General features: G+C 40.9%; 1 protein-coding gene across 2 annotated transcripts in view; it reads left to right on the top strand.

Moving 5' to 3' along the window:
• RNGTT (RNA guanylyltransferase and 5'-phosphatase) overlaps positions 1–22262 on the top strand; it is a 174316-nt gene extending 152054 nt beyond the window's left edge. Inside the window, exons 15-16 of one of the 2 annotated variants that reach the window (XM_074150422.1) lie at positions 16020–16143; positions 19444–22262. In XM_074150422.1, coding sequence (XP_074006523.1) covers positions 16020–16143; positions 19444–19607 — 288 coding nt within the window. In that variant the 3' untranslated portion in view covers positions 19608–22262. The remainder of the gene's footprint in view (positions 1–16019; positions 16144–19443) is intronic. The other variant, XM_074150423.1, reaches the window with a different exon arrangement.
• The last annotated feature ends 501 nt before the right edge of the window (positions 22263–22763 follow it).

Genomic DNA, 22763 nt, shown 5'->3' with positions numbered 1-22763 from the left:
GGTAGAAGAAATATCAAATGAGATAATTATACAGGATATCAGCTTACAAAGGAAAAGGGGTTGTGGATAATATCCTGTCTAATTATAATATCTATAAAGGAGGATAGCCACATGAATTGGTTTCAGCCACCGTATACCCCACAGGCTCCCTGTATAGACAGTGGAAAACAGTTGAATCCAAGGGTCAGCCTGGGAACCTCTAAGAAAAGCACCTGAGAGTTGCCTGGCTGGGTCTTTTCAGTTGCTTTCTGGAGGTGACGGTGTCTCTCGGTGGATTACAAACCGAAACTTTAAGCAATTTTAAGCACCTAAAGTAATGGTGCAAAGACTCCTCTTGCCTGTCTCTCTGGACTTTTCCAATTATGAGATTAAAGGCTGGAGTAAAACCAAATTCTTGTTGTATAGCTGTTTTAACTGGAAGTGAGCATTTCCAGTGTAGTATTCCCCACAGACCAGCATTGTGGCTTAAATGTCACTTCAGCTACTACTAATAGATTTCCAGAGATCCATTTTTTCCACCATTTCTACCCTCAAATATAATCTGTAAAACCAGATAAGTCCTGCAAGTTTAGGCTCTCTTAGACCTCTGATGAGAAAGTTGGTGGCTTTTACAGAAGGTCAGCAAATAAGGACGAAGGTGGAATTAAACTAGATATTGCCCACGAAAGGCTGGCCTGTAGGCAAAGAGGTGAGATTTCATTGTACTAAAAGTAGGCGGACGCTTATCTCCTACAGAAGGAAACGATAAATAGCACCTGTACAATTCAAAGAACACCTTTGGTAGCCAGAAAGCAGTAATCCTGGGGGAAAATGAAGTTGTATGTAGACAGTAAAGGTGAGATTATTTCTTTTTTGCATTCTTAATTCTTTCCTCTATTTCTATGACGTACAGTGAAATACTTACTTCAGTGATTAATTTTTTTTATTTTATTTTTTTTTTCAACAAATTGGCTTTCGCAATTTTCATTGCAAGGGTCACGTATACCTCTGCTCGGCACTATTCCAGAATGATTATAGTATTTGTAAAATTTCACATCTGAGAGGGCAGTGCGTACGGACGCTCAGTTGAATAACAGCGATGCGGTATCTTCGCTATGTAATAGTCAACAAAGCCATTATTTATTTGCTTTTTGTTTGACAGTAGTAAAACCACTGCGTTTTTATCTTTCTAACGTAAAGTGAGAATAAAAGTGAAGAACAACAGAGCTCGGTGGTGCTATTCTATTTCAGCAAATTGAAGTTTTCAAAATGCCACTTCTGCTTCTCTCCAAAGGAACAAAAAAAAAAAAAAAAGTTGATTGCAGAGAAAATAGCATGTTATATCTTTGGGAAAAATAGTGTAGAAAGATTTGAGGAAGAAAGATCATATATGTGGCAGCTTTGTTAGAGCCATTGTGCAGATACTTTATTTGTATTGCTGAGAACTGTAGATGTTTTCATTTACCAGGGAGGAAACTGTAAATATGCAATATTGCTTTTTATGTTACTAACTTCAGTGAGTTACTGCTTAATTGGTACACAGAAAAATTTCTGCCAGTGACTTTATAACCGAATGCTATAATGAAATGTCACTTCTTTTCAGAAAAAATGTTACTTTCTCTTGATTAGCTGAAGTATTAAACCCGTTTCGGTAAATGAATCTATTGATTTTAGCTTAATGTGTTGTAATAAAAAATATTTGAGTATGTTCTCAGCTGGTGGATTCATGAGATGCCGGGCTGGATCCTGTACCGGCATCGATGTGAGGATCTTATCTATTTTTCATGCATGAAGCAGGGAAGTCAGCGTTGGTACAGAAGGGAAGAAAAGACCTGGGTTCTGCTGGGTGACGGTTCTCTCAGTTAAGCTCTGCAGAAGTCATCCACGGGCTTTCTTTCCTTGGGTCAGCCAAGACCTTGGAGCGCTCTAAGTGGGAGGGAATGAGGCTATAGCAAAATAGTGCTGTAGAGCCTCTTGATCCAGCTGCTCAATCTGCCAGGACTCAGGTGGTCTTCCAGAGGTGGTTGACATCCATCATGGTCTTCGCTGCCTCAGGGAGCTGTTCATTGCCTGCGTATTGATGTTGCACCACACAAGAAATAAAATGCCCAATCAGTGTCATATGTTTCACTTACCCATTTGTAATTTAATAGGAATACAGACAAGCGCAAACTCAGCTTCTGCTTCATTTCATTAGTGGGTCATGGTTAGCCACGCTTGGTTGCTGGCCATTGCAGGAGCAGGTTAACTAAGTGTTGGAGCATTTCTTTTATACAAACACAGAATCACAGAATGGTAGGGGTTGTTGGAAGGGACCTCTAGAGATCAAGTCCAGCCCCCCTGCTAACGCAGGTTCACCACGCATCCAGGTGGGTTTTGAATATCTCCAGAGAAGGAGACTCCACCACCTCTCTGGGCAGCCTGTGCCAGTGCTCCATTGCCCTCAAAGTAAAGAAGTTTTTCCTTATGTTGAGATGGAATTTCCCGTGTTCCAGTTTGTGCCGGTTGCCCCATGTCCTGTCACTGGGCACCACTGAGAAGAGTCTGGCCCCATCTTCTTGACACCCGCCCTTTAGATATTTATAAGCATTGATGAGATCCCCTCCCAGTCTTCTCCACTCCAGGCTAAACACATCCAGGTCTCTCAGCCTTTCCTCGTAAAAGAGGAGTTCCAGACCCTTTATCATCTTTGTAGCCTCTGCTGGACTCTCTCCAGTAGTTCCCTGTCCTTAAACTGGGGTCCCAGACCTGCACCGTACTCCAGATGTGGCCTCACCAGGGCAGAGCAGAGGAGGAGGATGACCTCCCTCAACCTGCTGGCCACGCTGTTTTTAATGCAGCCCCGGAGACCATTGGCCTTCTTGGCCACAAGGACAAATTGCTCCTGATGGTCAGTTTGTCCACCAGGACTCCCAGGTCTCTCTCCGCAGAGCTGCTTTCCAGCAGGTCAACCCCTGACTTGTACCAGTGTATGGGGTTATTCGTCCCCAGGTGCAGGACCTTACACTTGCCCTTGTTGAACTTCATTAGGTTCCTCTCCACCCAGCTCTCCAGACTGTCCAGGTCTCGCTATATGGCAGCACAGCCTTCTGGTGTGTCAGCCACCCCTCCCAGTTTTGTGCCATCAGCAGAACCTCTGAAGAAACCTGTGGAAGAAGCAGCGTAACAGAACACGCAAAAGCAGAATTAGAGGCAAGAATGGTTTTGTTCTTTTACACAATAATTCAAGGTACAATTACTGTATTTTCCTACATCTTTACATTCTCTTTCCACCTGTTAGACTTGGGATGCCGTTATTGCAGAGAAAGAGGTTTCAGAGCAACTTAACTTCAACAGAAGGAAAACAAAGGACATCTCTGAATAATTTAGAAGGACATTTATAGATCAGTGAGTCAGAGGTTTTGGACTTACAATACTGAAGCTAACACTAAAGCAAACAGACTCTGAATTACTTAATTACTAGCTTGTTAATATTTCATTCAGAACTTTAAGGAAAAAAATCTGTAATTAGTGCTAATAGTTATAGCAGGAAACTACAAATCAAGGCTTTCCGTTTCAGTTCATGGATTTCCCCACCGTGGGCACTCTTGCCTGACAAAGCATCTCCCTTTTACCTTGGGCTTTTCACCTGTAGAATTATGTACCTAAAACTCTTTTATCTAAAGCAAACTAATGAAGTTGTTTTGATGTATAAAACCGCACTTTGGGATTATCAGGCAGCAGGTTACAGAGTTGCCATTGCCATTACCGGCTTTTTCTTTCTCTTTTCTCTTTCCGGCGCTGCCTGTTCTTCTAGAGAAGAGCCTTTTAGAATTTATTTATTTTTTCCTGGCTAGAATTGTTAGTGACATTGGCTGGCTCTGGAATGAGTTTATGGTGTTACTTGTAATGCTGTTACATCACAGGAAAAGCAAAACAAATGTTTTCAGCTGTATTTGTTAGAGAACTAAGCTGATTTCAGTCCTGGGCCTCGGGCAGGGGAGGACGGCAGCTCAAACACAACTGTAGCACTTGAGCAGAGTGGTCAAATTAGGCTCTGAAACCTGGAGAATTTAAGAATCGGCTCATGCAGAGGTCTTTGCAGGCCACAGCTTTGTGACGAGGTTCTTTTTGGAGAGGTCACCTGGTTAGAAAGCTCAAGAGGCTTTTCTTGGCTTTGCTTGCCTTAGCTCTTGCAGACTACCTGGGTGAAGTCATTTCGCAAAATAAGAATGAAGACTAAATATTGCTGCTCACTTATTTTGTTATTGATCTACCATACAATAATAAAGGGTATGAGCAAAGCCATGAAAAGAGTGCTCGTGTACAGCGGGATTTCCCAGATTTCCTGTCTTCCAGGGCTTTTGCGGGACCAACTATCAAACCATTAATTATCTCCTGTTGTCAGCACTCATCATTCAAAGTTGTAATCCTGTTTAGTTGAGAGTAAAAGAGAAACTCGGGTAAATCCTTATTGATTTGTCTGGGAACACTGCTGCCCAGACAGACCAAGAAGTTCATAGGTTTGTCAGACCACACCTGGCAAAACCCATAAAATCCTCGGAAGCCAGTTGTGACTCTTCCAAGTCCACAAATATTGTCCATTCCTCTGCCTCGTGATTACTGCAGTCTCTCCCCCTACCCCACTTCCATTACCGTGGTGTCCTGGGAAATCTGGCTTCTTAACTCGGCAGATTCATTAATAACGAGGAATGGAAAGGAAGGAGGGATTTGCACTGAAAAGCAAAGCAGTAAGAACCCCTCTATAGCCTCATTTACCGACAAATTTGTGCCAATGATAGATTAGCCCTCGCTTGCCTTTCTTTTAGAGGACTGACCTCATCAGCTGGCAGGCACCGTAAACCCATTTGCAGTGTCTGAGCCACAATTAACTTCCCTATCTGGCCCCTTCCATTCTGTAACCCCACAACGATCAAGAAGACCTGCGTGCTTAGCTTTTAGATTATAGGTCAGATTATACTGAACGTCTTTAATTGCTTTTGAAGAGGGAGGAAAAAAAAAGCTTTCCGTGATTTAAGCCTCCAAGCCAGGTAGGCTTTGAAGTTTAAGGCAAACTGTTCAAGAAAGGGAGGGAGTTCAAGCCCGTTCAAGGCCATAAAGGCAGTTGAGAAGTGAGTTAGGGCAGTTGACTTTCACTACAGCAGTTGCTTTGATCAAAGCTAATTTTTGCAAGTCCGCGTTAAGTCAGCAGCCATTAATCTTCTTCTTGCGATGTATTCTCGGCAATGGAAAAAAAAAAAAAAAAAAGATTATTTTCCTTCTAATTGAAATCTTAGAAGGATGAAAAGTACAATGAAAAATCCCTGACGTGGCTTTCGCAGCTTTTTCCCCCCAACGCATCTTTGCTTTATTATTTGGATTTTATAGCACTGCTGAGCAGATTTTTGTGGTGGTTGTTTGGCTCTTCCTGCCTTTTTGTTTTACGTTATTGCAGTGTTTCATCAGGGCATTTATCAGCTCCCTCACTTAAGTGGTTCTGGCAGACACCTGAAACTCATCCTGTGTCATTAGCTACAAAAGCGAAGGTTGAGTCAGCAGGGTTGTGAACTCCAATCTCAGCCATCAGGTGTAAGGATGCTCCCTCAAAACGCCGAGGGTTTAAAAAAACACTGTGGTTTGACTGGTTTTGGTCATTCTGCATGTGAAAATGCAAGGTTCCCGGTTTTTTATATAATGCAAATACAAAACCTGAAAGTTTTCTTTAAAAAATAAGATGTTCTGCTGTGAGAAACTTGTGTGATTTCAAGATCTGTCACTTTTAAAAATACGAACTATTACCCAGACCATATAAAAGCTACAATGAGCAAGACTGAGATCTCCTCTCTGGCTCGACCCTTTGGTTCATAGGAGACTTGGTTGATGACAAATCATTCAGGCTAGTGAGGTGCTTGGCGTTTGTTTGAATTTTTATTTCCTACAAGTCCCGTAAGCCTCTGCATCTTCTAGTACCAGATTGCTGAGGAACTAGGAATTGCCTCTGAAATGTGAGAAAAAAGAAAAAAAAAATCACTACTTTTTGTAAATATGTCCTAGGCAAAAACTGAAACACACGTTCCATATAGGAGATTAAAAGGAAGTTTGCTTAGTTCCAGTCTTAGTTTATGCACATGTTCTCTCTGTACGATCTCAGTGTTTTCAAGTATTAATAGGATTTCTAGATGTTGAAAACATTTATAAATTTATAATCTTGCTCCCTGCCCCCTACCTTTCTAATAATGCTGGCATAGCATGTTTAATAATTTACATATCGCTTAGATACCAGTATTTGATAAGTCAGTACGTCAAATGCAGCTTCCAATGTTACATATTTCTTTGTTTGCCTACTGTAGTGAAGAATACAAAGTAAAATTTTGATTATATCTTTCTTAATGTTGTTATTCAGCAACGTTCTGAGGCAAAGAAATTTGAAGCACGGGGAAAGCAGAGCTTCTGACAAACCAGTTTTGGGCTTTGTTAAGCAGAGGAGTAGACATATGAATATATTACATATGATTATCATACAATTATGGCCTGGAAATTGAACAGTCATGCTGCTGCATTTTAGACAGTACATTTATAATAAGCTGCAATAAAGTAAACATTTTGAATGGATATAAGAAGAGGCATTACTTGCGATCACCAATGTTCGTTCAATTCATGCTTTTGAAGCTCAATTTAACAAAGCAAACAAATTTCCTTGAAGCGTTAACGCAGTTGTTCTCAGCGGTGAATTTCGATTTACGGGGGGAAAAAAAAAAACTTTAAGTGTATAAAACCGGCTGTTTGGGATCTAAATGGAAGAAAAGAATATGATTCATAATGGCTGTAATTTGAAAGCTGCGTGCTGTTACAAGTAAAAGTGGGTTTAAAAGACTCGCTTGCAATTACTTGCTACTTTGGGTTCTAGTTTAAATTTCTTTTGGTTTATTCTGGTATCATTTGGCGTTTTTTCTGGAGGAGTATAAAAATCACGATTTCTAAGAACGTTTCAGAAGCTGGATAAGCAATGAGTAGAATTAGGTTTAGGGCTTGATCCTGACAACTAATTGCTCTTCTGAAGCTGCTCAGAGGTGTATAACTTACAAGGATGAGAGTTTGTGGTGCTGGGACCCACATGGGTAGCGATCTGATACTAAATGGCTTGGAAAAGTAGTTTTCCTCAGACGGGACAGAAAGGCTGCTGGGAAGCTCCTGATAGCCCAGCCCCAGGGAGTCCCCCGTAACCCATCCCCAGCAGAGTGACAGCAAGTGACAGAACCCCTTGTAGGGTGTAAGTACAGAGAAAATGAGATTAATTGAAACACCTGCAGTAGCAATAGCTCGGTTACAGAGAAAAGATGAAAAACAGTCATATGGGAAAGGACACTGTAAAACCTGTGTGATAAACATCTGTCAAGAGAGACACCACTACAGAGGTGAAGTCCAACATGTGAATGGCAGAAAATGTCAGAAAAACTCTTCATCCTGTTCTGACACAGTCGTCTGGGTCATCTTTCAGTTATTTTGAGGTATAGAAATAGCATTGCCAAAGGTTGTAGAATAGTGATAGTGTTGCTCTGTCTCTGGAAGATTTGTTTGGGTTTCTGCTGATAAATTATTAAAGAGATCTCAGCTGCCCTGTGTCACAGGATTTCTTGGTAGCAGAAGTGTAAGTACCTGAGGGGTAATTAAGATCGGGTTTAGAGAACCTAATGGGGGGTAAATGCTTTCCCTGTTGTGTGACCACAAACCATCTCTCCCTGTTTCCCCATTTGCAAACTGCGAATAATAAGCCATATGAAATTCATAATTTATGAATGAGCTAAGTGGTGTTTTCAGAGTGTGTTCTTTAGTATTGATGCATAACCTGTCTCTGCATCTTTGTGTCTTGGCGTTCAGCGCTCTCAGTTTGGGGCTGGCTCCCTTTTGCAAAAGCATTTCTGAGCGACTAAAGCACAGATGAGGGTTAGGACTGGCTTTCACGAGGCAGCTCACGTCAAGCAGAAACAGAGTCCTCAAAATATATCAGGCTTTGGGTGAAATGTTTCCTCCCAGAATCATTTCTACGTTACGATTACAGCTTTTCCTATCAACTCGCACTGTGTATCCTTGCTCCATCTTCCCCTCCGGTACAGTTGCTTACCCCTCCTGCTGGGGGGTGGCATTTTTCAGAAACCTCCAGTGGATTCCTTGTCCTTCACTGAAAGGATTAATTTTTTTTTTTGCTTATTTATTTTTGCATGACGTGCTGAACAGTTCTGTGCTTCGCTGTGGCATTTGATTCCTTTGCTTGCATCTGCTTGGCTTTCTTTGGCACTTTGACAAAAACCCTCAAGTCAGTTCTGACCCCAAGGGTTGTTAGTAGCACAATTAATTGTGGTGTGCCAAGTCTATGGTGGCTGTCTCTGGCCTCTGCAAATTTACCCCAGGTGCTTGTGGTGAAGCATCATTCTCACCTCGTCCTACCAATTCATGAGCTGTGGAGCGGGTGAAGCTCTGTTCCCACCAAACGCACATCCTCTCGACAGTAAGTTCTCCCCGACGCTTGCTGTGGGAGCTCTGTCACTGCTCTCTTACTGCTGGAGTGTTTACTGCGGTTCTCCCACCCCCTGGAATTTCTTCCTCTTTAATCTGCACACGCTGAGAGTCAGAATTATTTGAGCTGCTTTTTTAATACGACTTTATTTAAGAACTCATCGCAGCAGAGGTATGCCAGGTTCCTGACACCTCAGCACAGAATTCTTCCATTTCTCAGTTTTTACAGAAGATGTACAGAGAGACCTTTTTTCTTTAATCCATCGACCTGTGATGATCAGAGTGCCTGGGCAAGGGATATCGACCTAGGAAGACAATCGTTTATCACTTTGTTTCGTTTAACTGCTTAAGACATGTATGGACCCTCGGATCTCTGTTTCCCGTTCTTGACGATGATTAAAAGAAACTAGGTTTCTGAAGAGCTTTAAAGTTCCCTCAGGAGTTAGGTGGAGATGGCAAAGTCTAACAGGAAGGTCAACTGCTCTTTGAGTACTGCGGATGCCTGAGTTATAATCCCCAAAAGTGTTCAAAGAGTTTGTTGGTTGGCTGTGGCTGAGCAGGTTTTCCTATCGAGTGAAAGAAGTGTAGAAAAAGAATATCTCGAAGAGTGTGCATCATCCAGCAAAGCGTTTGTGCAAGCACAGATACATTTCCACACTGTGGTCTTTAGTGGTTACCAGTTATCTTCTTTGTTGTAGATACCCGTGTTCCTCCGAGAGTCCCAAACAAAGCTCAGAAAAACATCGGTTTCTTACAGATAGTTCAGGTGGTGTTGCAAGGTCAGGTGTACAGGAGACCTTCCAGGATACGTCAAGAAATCTGTTTCCAGCTGGAACCGAAAGTCATTAAACTTGTAAAAAAGCCTTCCTCTTATCAGTGATATATTTCTGATGTTTCCATCAGTCAGTTGTCAGGAAAACCCCAGGACTCCAACCCATTCTGTGTATCAGAAAAGAGTATCCATATTTGAAATTGCAACATGTAAGAATGAGAGATTCTTTGAGAAAATATTATGTATTAAAAAGAAAGAATAAATCATGAACTGTGAGTGCTAGATACTGGAAGTCAAAAACACCAAAAAAAAAATCCGGTTTAAAAAAACCTCGCTCTTGTGATTTTGAAACTTTATTTTTCTTTTTGGCTTTTCCCGTGATTTTCCAGTGCTCGGTGTTACCATTGTGGTTTAATTTGGTGTGAACACATTAACATTAACATTTTTATATTCCTTAATGTTCCTTTCCAGGAATGAGATCTCAAAATTGGAGCATTTCCATTTCCTCTGTACACAAGAAGCAGCGTAGTTACACTTAGAAGGCTTCTTTAATGTTAAATAAACACATCAAGTGCATTGTGTTTGCTCAAGCTGATAACCATTTGTTGGGTAACATATTACTTAAAAGGAAACACAACCAGCGCGTTTAATTTAGGAACAGAATTGGTTACCAGTGCTCTTGTTTTACTTTTGACAAATCTATGTTTTTGATAAAATAATCTCTTGAATCATATTTAAAAGATGGATATGAAGCTACATGACAAAGTCTGTCTTGGCTTGAACAGAAACGGATTATTTAACTGATTAACTTTTGCTGGTTGACAGTGTTACTGTTCGTGGTCCTGCTGTTTGTAGTCCATAGCACTCATGCTATGAACAGGCATTTAATAACCATCTCTTAAATTTTTATAGTTCTTGGAGAAGTTTTAACGGTGGAAAACATGAGATACTTTACGTGAGTGGGGAAAAAAGTTCCTTAAAATCATCTGAACGAGCTGACGGAGAATTAGGAAGAAGCACTGAAGGAACAACTTGGGATCTGTATGAGGTGCTGCATTGTGCCCTTTAAGTGTTGGGGGCTCTAATAACTACATGGCTGCTGACTCTCTAGATGTTCTTAATCAAATCATTGGAATTCCTTATATACATGTCCTCATCTGTAATCACATGTAAGAGCGCTTTCCCAGGATAGTCTGGGCCCATACGCACGTTCCTCTGGGAAGCTGGGCATGCGCTAAAATTGTGCATTTTGAAGCTTTGCTTTAGGTGTATTCTCAAAATAAACGGGAGCCCTGTTTCTCACACCTCGTTTCCTCTCAATTGCTGTGGTTTGACATGAAGGTCCTTGGAGCTTTCTTGTCACCTTTAAGTCTTCAGACTTCAAAAAGACCTCATTTTGAGTTTGACTTATCTTTATACCTTCAGAAGTTGGTATTTTGTTACTGCTGCTTCTTTATTTTTTCTGTCTCCATCCTGTTCTTTCAGGAGGTCTTGACTCCTCTTCGTATCCTCAAATTCCCATGTAATTGTTCTTTTTTTGTTCCCTGACTGTCATTGTTACTTCTCCCTGGTCCTCAGATGGTGCCCTTACTGCTATGGAATCGTAGTACCAATGGGCAGGTTAGTTCTCTCTGTTGTCTAGGACATTCCACATTGCTTGAGAAGTTCAGAAGTAAAGTCCATAGTACTTCGCAGTTGTGGGCAGTCGCAGCACTGGGGAGTAACGCAGAAACCGGGATTTGAGATGTGCTATTGTGCTAGAGAGGTTTTATTTCCTAAACTGTCATTTGTGGCTGAACGTATCCCAATAGCCTCCGGACAAGGAGCTTGCAAATGTAATGTTTTTTGGACACTTCTTATAAAAATGTGGTATAATTTTTGCAGGATGGCTGGCTACAGAAGGTGTGGGCTCCAGTTCTCCTGCAGTAGGAGACTGGGAGGCAACCAGAAATTTTATCCCTCATAAACACACAGCTGATCATTTAATTTGGGTTGAGCTGCTTTCACTTGTTTGTTTGCTTTGGCTGTGGGAATAGATCCTCATGGAGAAAAGTTAGTTCTGATATCAGAGACAGGAAGAATTACTTTCCAGGCTTTATATGGCAGCTTTAAACTTTTCTCCCCTCCAGGCATTGGAACTTGTGCTTAAAAAAAGGAAACAAACAGTTTGTGTACTTGAGCGTATCAAAAAGGAATGCCTTCATTGCACATGCCAGCTATAAAAAGGCAGATTCTTCTTAGAAAATAGAAAGCCATTACATTTAGAATCTATCTTGCCTGCGTGTTACGTTTCCTTTTTTTAATTCTGTATTTAGAAATAAAGATCTTTTTAATTTCATAAGATTCCAACTGCTGCTTTTGCTCATTTGTTCTCTCATGGAAGTTAACATTTTCTGCCTCTACTGGTAAAGTCATTTCTTCTGGGATCATAAAAATAGGCTGATGATGAGGGACGTGGAACAAGCGGTAGAAATAGGTGAATTGAAGAATGATTTTCCTTCTGTAAATGTTTGGTAATAGAGGGGAAAGTGCAACAAAAAGGCATTTAAAGAGAGAAAGGATTTGAAATAGAATGTGTTAAGATATTGCTTACAAACATCACTTTCTTTAAAGGGGATTATTTACTGAGCTAAAAAAATTTCAATCGCTTTGAAAAAAATATGCATATGGAAATATAGGGCTTCTTTCAGTCAAGTCTCCATTTATCTAAAAGCTTAGCTCCTTTTTCCTTTCTAAAGAACTTGAATGTGGGGAAGGTAGATACATTTGTAAATTGTGCATTGTAGACATGCTTTCCAAAATACTAACTTAATTACCTTAAAATCTGAATTCTCATTCTTAACGCCTCTTACGTAAAGTAGCAGCTTGCCCAGGAACTTCATTCTCCTTTGGGTTTAAGGGTGATGAGACTAATGTTTGAGTGAAGTCTTCACAGAAAATATGTATCCTTCAAGTAAATGAAAGAGTGACTCAACGGGTGGAATGATGGACCAGTCCGATGATCAGGTGCACGGTGGAGATACACAGAAAAGCCTTGGCCAGTGGTAATCACCAGAGATGGTGCGGGCATGTTCACAGGGCTGGAGCTAACCACATTCAATGTAAATGGTTTCTCCTCTTATTCAGCTGGATTTATTGTTTTTTTCACATTTTGCTCTAAATTAACATAAAATGTGGCTGCACATAAACACACTGTTGTGATTCATCTCAAAATGGCTCCATTTTTCTGCCAGGCGAGATAATTTGAGATGGGTTAGATATTTCACTTTTTAAAATATATCTTGAATTTCTTTCAGAACATAAGGGATGGAAGGAGACTGGAAAATGGGAGGTTTCCTAAACCTTAACTGTCATCATTCTTAGAAAAAGGAATAAGCTCACTCCGCCAAAGTTTTTCCTAGTGAATAGCTCAGTTGATGATGGCAGTGGGAAGCCTTCTTCAGCAGAGAGAGGAAGACAACTGTCATCTTCATGTTTTTGGCAATGGTCTTGTATTACATCCAGTCTGATGTGATGGTGCGCTATTGCTGAAATGGGGGTGCAGCTCTTGCCCACTCTTTCCCAGTCACATCTTGCAATCTAGCAGTGATGTAGCGGATCAGCTTCCAAGAGAGAGCTCATCTATATTTTTGGGAAGTGATTTCCTTTGGCAAGTAGGCTGGTTCCTGATAACTATGGAGTCAGGAACAGCGAGTGTTCCTGCTGAGGAACGATTTCCTTCCTCTTGAAAGGAAAGTAGTGGAGAGGTTGGTGTTCATCCTTGTCCAGGACACAGTTGTGGCCCAGACCAGAGATAGTGTTCTGATGCGCGCCATCTCTGACAGCCCCATATCCAAGATGTGATCCTCAGGGCTTCTAATTCCAACTGGCTGTCTGAAAATAGGCTAGGGAATAAATACTTCATTAAGGGAGGCTCCATGGAGTCCTTAGCGTGGTGGGAGTTTCTGTCTTGAAATTGCTGAATGCTGGTTAAAGACGTTGGATCAACAGTGCGGCAGAAGCATTGGCACTGGACCAAAGGAATTGCTGCTGATGAGGATAAGCATTTCGACTGGGAACTGCCATCATTCCTAAGATACTTCTCCTGTTTCTGAGAAGCGCTAGCTGGAAGAAAGACCTCTCAGGAAGAGGAATGATGGTGCATTATTCAGATATTCCTATGGACTGTAATACTTAAGGGAGCTAAGGAGGGATGAACCCCATACTGCAAAGGCAGAATCGAGAAGACACTGCTCTGAGCAGCTCAGAATGAATTCCCAAAGGGAAGGAAACTCAAGGCAGTTAAACTTGACAGTTTCCCTGTCCCACTTTGAAGCTGAAATACCAGAAAGTAGCATGGAAGTGATAGGTAGATGCAAGTTGTGAATTACAGATACAAGGATCGCTGTGGGCTTGTTCAATGCTGTGCATAAACAAAGTCTACTGAGATGCAATAATAGAAGAGTATTTTTAATGCTGAAAAGTGTGTTTTCCTCAGAGTACTTGTAGTCTTGATCAAAAGCCCAGCAGTTCCTAAAATTTCATTAGTGTTACAATAAGTGCATTTAGAAGACTGAGGTCGTTTAACAAAGTACAGGGAAGAGTAGTTGCTGTATTTTTTCCTTTGTAAAATAATTGCTACAACTTGCAATTGTTAAAGACTATGATCACCATTTTTCTAACGGGAAAATTCATTTATGTCAGTGCTTTGGCAGGTGTTCATATTTTGTGGAAAGATCTGTCTTCCAGATTGCTAATGAATGGCCAAGCAAGTATCTAGATAGTTAATAATACTGCTTAATTGCCACAGTCAGATAAAGCTGCCATCTAATTTATTGCTATTCTGAGCCTCTGTACACTAGAAGAATGATAAACCATGAGAAAGCCGTACGAGATGGTCGGTTGGTTAGTTGAAGTCACTGCTGGCAGTTTTATACATTTCTCTCTCTAGCAGGTGATCCTTCTAACGTTTCCCTGCTTTGCTGGAGAATCAGACACACGGTCGTACCCCCCGCTGCCCCCGCTTCCGCTAGGCAGCTGTTTTCAAAGGAATACACCTTCCCACGGCACTGCGCGGCCAAGAGTTTCTTCCCGGGTTTATGTATCCCCAGTGCGCTAGAAAAGGCTGTTGTGTTTCCCTGCACACACCTAACGGAACATAAATACATCCGCAAATGTGTGTCAGTCAAACATCTGGGCTGTATGTAGCTTTTCCATGCGGATGGGGAGAAGTGATGTGCTGTGCAGAAAAGATTGCTGATCTGGGCAATCGGCTGATTTCATCCAAGTGATGAGCAGCAGACACAAACTTCACTGAAGGATTAAATGATTTTAGGAAAAAAGCTCTTTGCGGGTGATGGAATGGGTGAAGGAATAATGTATGACACAGGAACCTGACTTTGGCTCTGTCAGACCTCGGGTGTGAGCGGATTTAACAAAATTGTCTCATAGTGCCATGTCCATTTGACAAGTAAAATCCCAGGGCTCCCTACCCGGGAACGAGCACAAGTACTCAGCGTAAATACTAGAAAAATGTTAGGATTATGCTTATCAAATTGAGGATAAATCCCATACCATGCAGTATAGGAGGGCTCGGTCTACGCTCGGGACCTTTTCATGAATTAATTGTCTTTAGCTGGGAATTAATGGAAAAGAGGTTCACGGGCTTTTCCACTGTATGTGCTATTAAGCTGTCTGGAGACAGTTATGGCCTTTTTCAAATCGGCGTCCTTCTGACAGTAGTAAATTCCCGTGTCACCGCTCAGGAGCAAGTAGACAACAGAGGTGAAAAGTTATGCTAATGAACTGCAATAACCAGTCCCTTTTTATGAGAGCGTTTATGCATAAAATCCTGAATCCAAAGCGTTCTATTACCTTGTACAGCTTTTTGTTGGTCAACTGTAGCACGCTACAGGCAGCTAGCGGTTAAATGCAGCTTTAAGACTTCCGAAGAGGCCCTTTGGAACAAAGTGAAGTATATGGGTAAAATTGTTAAAGCCTTAGATAAGGTTCTCGGGTTACCATGGTTACTTGAAAATTTTGCATTGTATCATAGATTAGGATGCATAGGATGAAGTAGCCAAAACAACTAGGAAGTCCAATGCATATAAACTACGGTTCCAAACCACGCAGCGTTGCCAAACAGAAAGACAAATCGCTCAGGATATTGGCTGCGGACAAATCTATGAATCAATAAAGAGAGGCCTGAAGGAAATTTAGAACATATGTGATTTGAAATCCCACATTATTTTGGAGTTACAATCTTAATTTTTAAAGACAAATGAATAAAAAAAAAAAAAGAAAGAAAGAAAAGAAAAATACTCGGTGATGTAAAGAGCGGGATGATTTTCCATGAGCTCTTTTCTGGTATTGAAATCTGACATTTGGCTTTGAGACCTTCAACAAAGACGGTTGATGAAACCTGGGTAATACATTTCGTGCACTTAGGCTGGCGGTAGCGCTTACACTGGAAGCGGTTTATTCCCATGGAAACCTATTTGCATTTGGGCCAGAAGTGACTTTTTTTCCCCCCTCTGTTAGAGCTGCTGATGTTTTAGCATAATATAATTGCTGTATATTGACAGCAGATTTGAAAAGTATTTTTAAAATGTTGAGTAGCTGAGCATATGTATAATGGAGATGTAGCCTGGGCAGCTTTTTTTTGTGTAGGATGGAGGCATGTGGCTGAAAAACGCAGGGCAGCTTTTGATCTTCTGTTATTTATCCCTAAAAGAAAGGAAAAAATGTGAATTAAAATATGTTTATCTCAAACAATCTTTTTTTTTTTTTAAAACAGGTGACAAAAGAACTGAAACAGTATGACAATAAAATCATAGAGTGCAAGTTTGAGAACAACAGCTGGGTCTTCATGAGACAGAGAATAGACAAAAGCTTCCCAAATGCCTACAGCACTGCCATGGGTGAGTAGAATAATTTGCCTTAAAAGTTTTTCAGGCTCAAATTTTAAATTTTTAACTCTGTTCTAGTTTAAGGAGGAAAGGCACTCAGTGTTCTCATTTCTACTTTGAGTCCTGGCTTCTCTAACTTATTATAGCAATACTTTATCTTGCAGATGCTTGTGTCATGTTTAGCTTTTATATAGCATGAATCCTTTGGTTTCAGGCTTATTTGATGAAGTCAGTTAAACAAATATTCTGAAGCAGCGTTTAACAGGTAATGCAGAAACAAGTGCCTGAGTCTTTGTAGAACTGCAAACACTTGCTCAAAGAGACTTGAAATGGCAGGACATGCCTTTTAAGTGAGACCCGTGTTTATTTACAGTAGCATTGCAACAGCAGTTAACTACCTACCATCACGTTGTGTTGGCTTGTCGGGCTGTAATGCACGCTGGCACACTGTGAGTTGAATTTGTTGAACAAAAAAATCGCAGAATCACAGAATGCTATGGGGTTGGAAGGGACCTCTGGAGATCATCTACTCCAACCCCCTTGCCAGAGCAGGATCACCCAGAGCAGGTTGCACAGGAAGACATCCAGGCAGGTTTTGAATGTCTCCAGAGACTCCACCACCTCTCTGGGCAGCCTCTTCCAGGGCTCTGCCACCCTCACAGGAAAGAAGTTCCTCCTCATGTTTAGATGGAACTTCTTATGTTCAAGTTTTTGCCCGTTCCCTCTTGTCCTGTTACTGGGCACCACTGAAAAAAAACTGGCCCCATCCTCCTGACACCCAATCCATTATAATTTCACCTCTCTTCAAAACACCAAAACCATTATTGGAACAGGCTGCCCAGGGAGGTTCTGGAGTCCCCTTCTTTGGAGATTTTCAAGACCCGCCTGGATGCAGTCCTGAGTAACATGCTCTGACATGCTCTGGGCAATCCTGCTTCAGCAGGGGAGTTGGACTGGATGATCTTTATGGTCCCTTCCAACTCTAAAAATTCAGTGAAATTCAGTGAAAATTATTTGGGAGATGAGCTAGAAAATCAATAGGAGAAAATGTCATTTTAAGTTTCTACAATAGTTGTACAAACAAGGAAGAGGGAAACAAATGAAAGGTGGGGTATATCCCTGCAGAATTGTGAGACTTTTATGTTCTTCTACCAAAAAACCTTTTGCCAAGTGTTGTAAATTAAATGATACTTTTTACTTTCAGGTGAAGTATAGGAGTTTGAATAGAAGTGTGCAAGGCTGAATAACAATAGTCATGTTGATACTGACTTTTGTTAAGTGCCAAAATAAAGTTTAATCGTATTTAAGATCATGCTATTTACTAGGGCATGCATAGATGATGTAGGATTTTCTCTGAACCCTTCTACTTGTGTTTCTGCCTGAGCAGTGAGTAGATTTTCTTGAATAAACAAAATATGGTCATTTTGCCGGGAGATAATAAATCTCTTGTCCCCTTAGGGAGCCAGCACAGAATGCAGCTGAAATTCTTGCTGAGCAGTCCTGTCAGGAAAGAGGAATGGGCCACAAAAGTCATACAAGTGTGACATCTCTTTGTCACCATGGGTTAAATTTCTCTTCTCTGTTTCACCTTATTGTTTCAGTAGTTTTCCTTGGACTTTTCTCTTCTTTGAGTAGCATATTCTTCTCTCCTTTGCTCTTAAGAGCATATGCAGCTGCCCTTTCTCCCTTCTCATCTTCTCAATTTGTAGAGCAGTTATGTTAGTCCTTTTTTTTTTCTGCCAAAAACCTAATGAACTTCCTAAAAATAAAAAGAAAATTAAATGCTATGGGAAGAACTGTTTTGTAAGAAATATTTCAATTTTTCTATGAAAATTTTCAGAACAGAAAGTTTTCTTTTAGCTTTAATGTTCACTTTTGACCGCTTTTCAAAATCTCCAAAAGTTGCATTTTCTCATTTGAGACTTCCGTCGTCCCCTTCTCTAGATCCTTTCTCCTCTATTTGTTTTCTCTTGATGAAAAATGCTATTTATTTTTCCCCGTGTTGAAATAGCAACAAAATAAGTACCTGTCTCTACCTTGCTTTTGGACTTTGGTACCTTTCAAATTGAAAAGAGAAGGGCTTTTTGTGTGATTAAGCCAGGACAGCCCTTAAAAGTTGCTGTAGAGTTACACCAGCTGCCTTGTGCCACAGATGCTGTTCCTAAACTACTGATACTAATTTGAAAGCGCCTTTTCACCAAAAATAAATGAGATGATTAAAAAATAATTCTAGGAAGGTGTCTTATTAATTGTAAAGTAATGTCTTGGATGGTCCTGGAGTTCTGCAGGAAAAAAAGGAGTGTTTTTAAGAGTCATTGTTATTTGTAACAATGCTATTTTGCAAATACATTTTAAAGGCGTCTTAATGTTGTCTAGTACTCTAGGGGGTCAATAGATTGTTTTGCATGGAAATTGCATCCATACTGTGGCCAATCCTTACATGCTATAAATTATCCTCTAATCATTTTGCACTTTCTTCCAAGATAATTGTGGGACTCCTACTTAATTTCTTGCTTTTTAATTTTCCCTCCTCCCTAAGCCTCTTGGGAGGATTAATTAGAGAAGTATAAATTTACATACAAAAAGTATTAAAAATATTTCATTTGTTTGAAGGGAAGTAAGCCTTTTTATTTGTTCCATAAAATCCTGTGGGCCACTACTTACAAGCTATGACCCAGGGAGTCACGTTGAGTAATCCAGATGTGCTTGTACACGCCTGCCGTGGCCACCACACAGCACTGTGGCCTTTCCTCCATCGTACGGTCTGGTGTGCTAGACGCAAAGCTTCCTTGGTGTTAAGTCTTTCTGCCACATGAAGGTATATGGGTTAAAATGGTACATGGGTTAAAATAAGTGTGCCATGCGTTGTGGGCTTATGGTATTTATAGTACGTAGTGGTGAGGAAAAAAAAACGTTACCTTATTTCAGAGGTTTTCAATATTAGGCCAGTCTTGTTTCTAGCGATTTGGGTTTGATGAGTCTTTTGAAGCCGTGTCTCACAAGGCCTTCGGTGCTGTTGCTCGCCTCAGTGGGATGTCAGTTCTTGGTGTTTTTATAGTTGCCCATGAAGCCTACACACACATGGCTTTTGTTAGTTTTAAAAAGAGATTCCCATGAGGTAGGGATCCACTACGCTGCTTTGCTCTGAGATACTTGACTCCTGACACAACCCTCTTGTGAAAGTCCACATTTAAAGCTGAATATTTGAGCCAAATCATGTTATTTCACTTTGCGAAGAGGGGATGAAATGATGGAAGTGCCGAATACAACAAATGGGTTTATTAACTTGAAGATAACGTTCTTTGTTCCCAGCTGTATGCAACAGCATCCAGAATCCAGTCACGAAGGAGATGCTGTTTGAGTTCATTGACAGATGTACAGCAGCTGCTCAAGGACAGACGCGGAAACACCACCTCGATCCCGACACTGAACTCATGCCACCCCCACCACCCAAAAGGCCGCGCACCATAACATAAGGCCTTGGTCCCGGCAGACGAGCGTGTTTACAGCCCTGCGGAAGGGGAAACGCAAGCGTGAAGGCTGGGAAACAACAAAAAAAAAGAAATCTGAATTGCTGTAAATACTTGGGTGTGGTTTTTTGAGTTTTTGGGTTTGTTTTTTTTCTTTTTTTTCAAATTCCACATGCGAACGGACGTTGTTTTGTAACTGATAAATTCAACCTTACCGTATGGTATTTGAAGATGAAATTCCCAAAGGTTTAGACAAGAACAGTACAATGAAGTCAATGGAAAGCTGCCTTGTTTATATACGGATCTCTTTTCACCTTTTATTTATAATGTCAGCAATCTGGAACTGAGAAAACATTGGGATGCTGTACTTTTTAGAGGCTATGTTTAAAAAAAAGCAGAAGTGTTTTTTTTATTATTGTTGTTCAACTGGTTGCGATTTGTCACCCATAGTATAACCGCTCATAGTTTCCCTGCCTTTCTGAGACCTGTGTTTAACGGCAAACAGCAATGTTGTTTGTGCTCCGTGTTGGTTAAAAACTAAGCCGCCTTAGATTTCACAAATTTCAAAATCAGCTTGATTTTTGTTGCTGAAATGCTCAAAAATCAAATCCTTCTTGTAAATAGCATCCCTTTGAAAGGAAACGTGCTGGGTGTTTATTTTCTCCCCCTGTTCGAACTTAACACACCAAATGTATAGTGTGCTGATTTTAGCTTTGCCTTTTTAAGTTTATCTGTAGATAAGGAATACACCAAATCCTTAGTATTAAGGTCTCTGTTAAGAGACTGTTTCTAGTACAGGGCTTAGTTCTCCACAGTGATACCATTGTAAATATAGCTAAAAAGTACACATCACTGTGATATGCAAGAGTAATAAGCAGCGCTAATCATGACGTCTTAGATCCAGGCACAAAATGGCAAAAGAAATGCCAGGCAACTCCTGTGTCAAAGGGAAGGTAGTTTCAGTGGAAGAGCCACACCAGACAGAGAGTCTCCCAGTTTAAGTAATTGCAGGGCAAAAAAAAAGTCGTTTAAGGGGCTGGATGAGTGTCCCAGGGAACAGGACGTTCGTTTTCCAAGGTGGGGTTGGCTGTCCTGTGGCACCGTGCACATCCCCTGGATGAATCTCTTTGGTACCCAATGGAGGAGCACACGAACGCCCTGACAGCCCACATTGCAGCGCGCTGGCAGATGGTCCTGATACTCCTGAGAAGCCGCATTCTGGTTGTCTGGGGGAGGAGTTGTCCTGAGCTGGGATTAATTGGAAACCAAATGCAGATTTTAAACTTGCTGTACATTCATCGAGCAGGGATCGAACTGGCTCTTTCTATAGTTTACTTAGTGTGTGAGTCATCCATTCATTCAGCAACCTGATTAGTCAAGCTCATTAATTTCTTATAACTAAAATGCATTTCTGTTTGAGTGAGTTTTAATGTTCGTAAGCAAAATTAACTCCTGCTTTTCTTTTTTTTTTTTTTTTTTTTAATCTATTTGGAAACTTCACACCTATGCTTTGCGGTGGCTTCTCTAGTTGTTTCAACCTGTTGTATAAATGCACACGGCATCATTTAGATGGCGTTCCTAGTGTCTCTTTCTGGGATATTCCGTGTGTTTTAGAGAACTGAAGGAGTTATATAAGTTACTTTTTATACTATGGTAAAACTTGAGGGGAAAAAAAAAAAATGAGTTCATCAAAGTTCTTATTTTCAACTGTACATAGTTTCTGGGTATTATCTATAGAAAAGATATAATATCACCTATGCAAGGTTGCAAAATTATCTCCTAAAAAGAGCCTTATGAATTTGATGTGAAAACCTATGCAGCCTCTGTGCATCTTGCATTGAAACACACAGTAAATTATTTCCTCGCTCAGTAGAAATAATTTCCCCCGGATTATACTTGTCATTGAGATTGTCGTAACATACACTTTGTCGCTGATCTCCATGGTTCTGTGGCAATTGCAGTGTCTGTGATGATTACAGCCTTTTCCACGAGGTTAGGACGTTTCATTCTTGCACGGATGTGGCCAGGTTATTTCCATCTTTCTCCTTCTCAGCCCTCGCTTCTGGTTTACCTTTAACTTCAGAGTTGCAGGCTGTCGTCTGCGTCCGTTCCACCAAGTCCATGAATGAGTTGTGGCCCTTATATTTTGACAGTGTGCTTTTTTTTCCACACTCAGCATGAAATGGCTACTGTGAAAGAGTCATGACTCTGAGAAGGTTTAGACCCCTACGTTCACGTTTGGTTGCCGAACTCTTCTTGCACTATGACCTGTAGCTTTTTAGAGAGGTCAATCGCCTTTGCTTTTCTGGAAGAGGGAGGTTACCGGGGAAGGGTTGAAGGAAGAACCTGATGAAAACAAATGGAATTTCACTTGGACCAGATAGGTTTAATGCTGTGAGAAATGCAAACCCCCATTCTCCGCTACTAGATATTTAAGAGATTGAAGCTAAGAAGCAAAGAAGAGTCTGTGCCAGGAAAATAGTGATGATAAAAAAAAAAAACCCTGACTTGCCTATTCTTTGGTGTACAGCATGAATTCATCCACTGTTTTGTCATTTGTTAAATATATAATTAAAATTTGGTTTCAGTGGAGTTTCCGGAAAATGTAAGTACATTCCTCTACAAACTGTGTATTAAGTATTTTAATAAAGTCAATGGTTTAAAATACTTTTCCTAAGGATGTGTTTACTTTGGCGCCTGTGCTTTCCTGGTACCAGTGCAAGCACGAGGATACTGTGGTGTTCTTGCTGTTCAGCCCTCCAAGAAAATGATCCGCATTTTTCAGAGGTTAGTGGCTTTTCTCTCAGGTAGGAGTCCCCCAGCCCAGTGGTGGCTGTGAGCCATTTTGCCATTTTTAAGCACATTTTTCTCTTTCTATGACTAGAACCAGAAGGAAGCCAAATGCATGAAAAGTCGTGCAAGAGGTCTGCATGGGTCTTCCCTGCCAGTTTATCGCCCAGCATGACCCTAAAGCTGGTAGCCCACCTACTTGGACCAACTCCTGGGCTTGTATCGTAATAGGGCAGTTTCCTTTTTCAGGTTGCAGCTGCAGAGGGTGCATCTTTCGGGAACTAAAAAGCCCATCTTGATTTTTGAAATTTCCTTGTAATTCAGAATCCTGCCTCCGCTGCTGGTATGTTCTTGTTATGTGTGCAGTTCTTG

The sequence above is a fragment of the Numenius arquata genome, chromosome 7 (genome assembly GCF_964106895.1).
Source record: "Numenius arquata chromosome 7, bNumArq3.hap1.1, whole genome shotgun sequence".
In the NCBI taxonomy this organism is placed as follows: domain Eukaryota; kingdom Metazoa; phylum Chordata; class Aves; order Charadriiformes; family Scolopacidae; genus Numenius; species Numenius arquata.
This window is presented reverse-complemented; position numbering and strand designations above follow the sequence as displayed.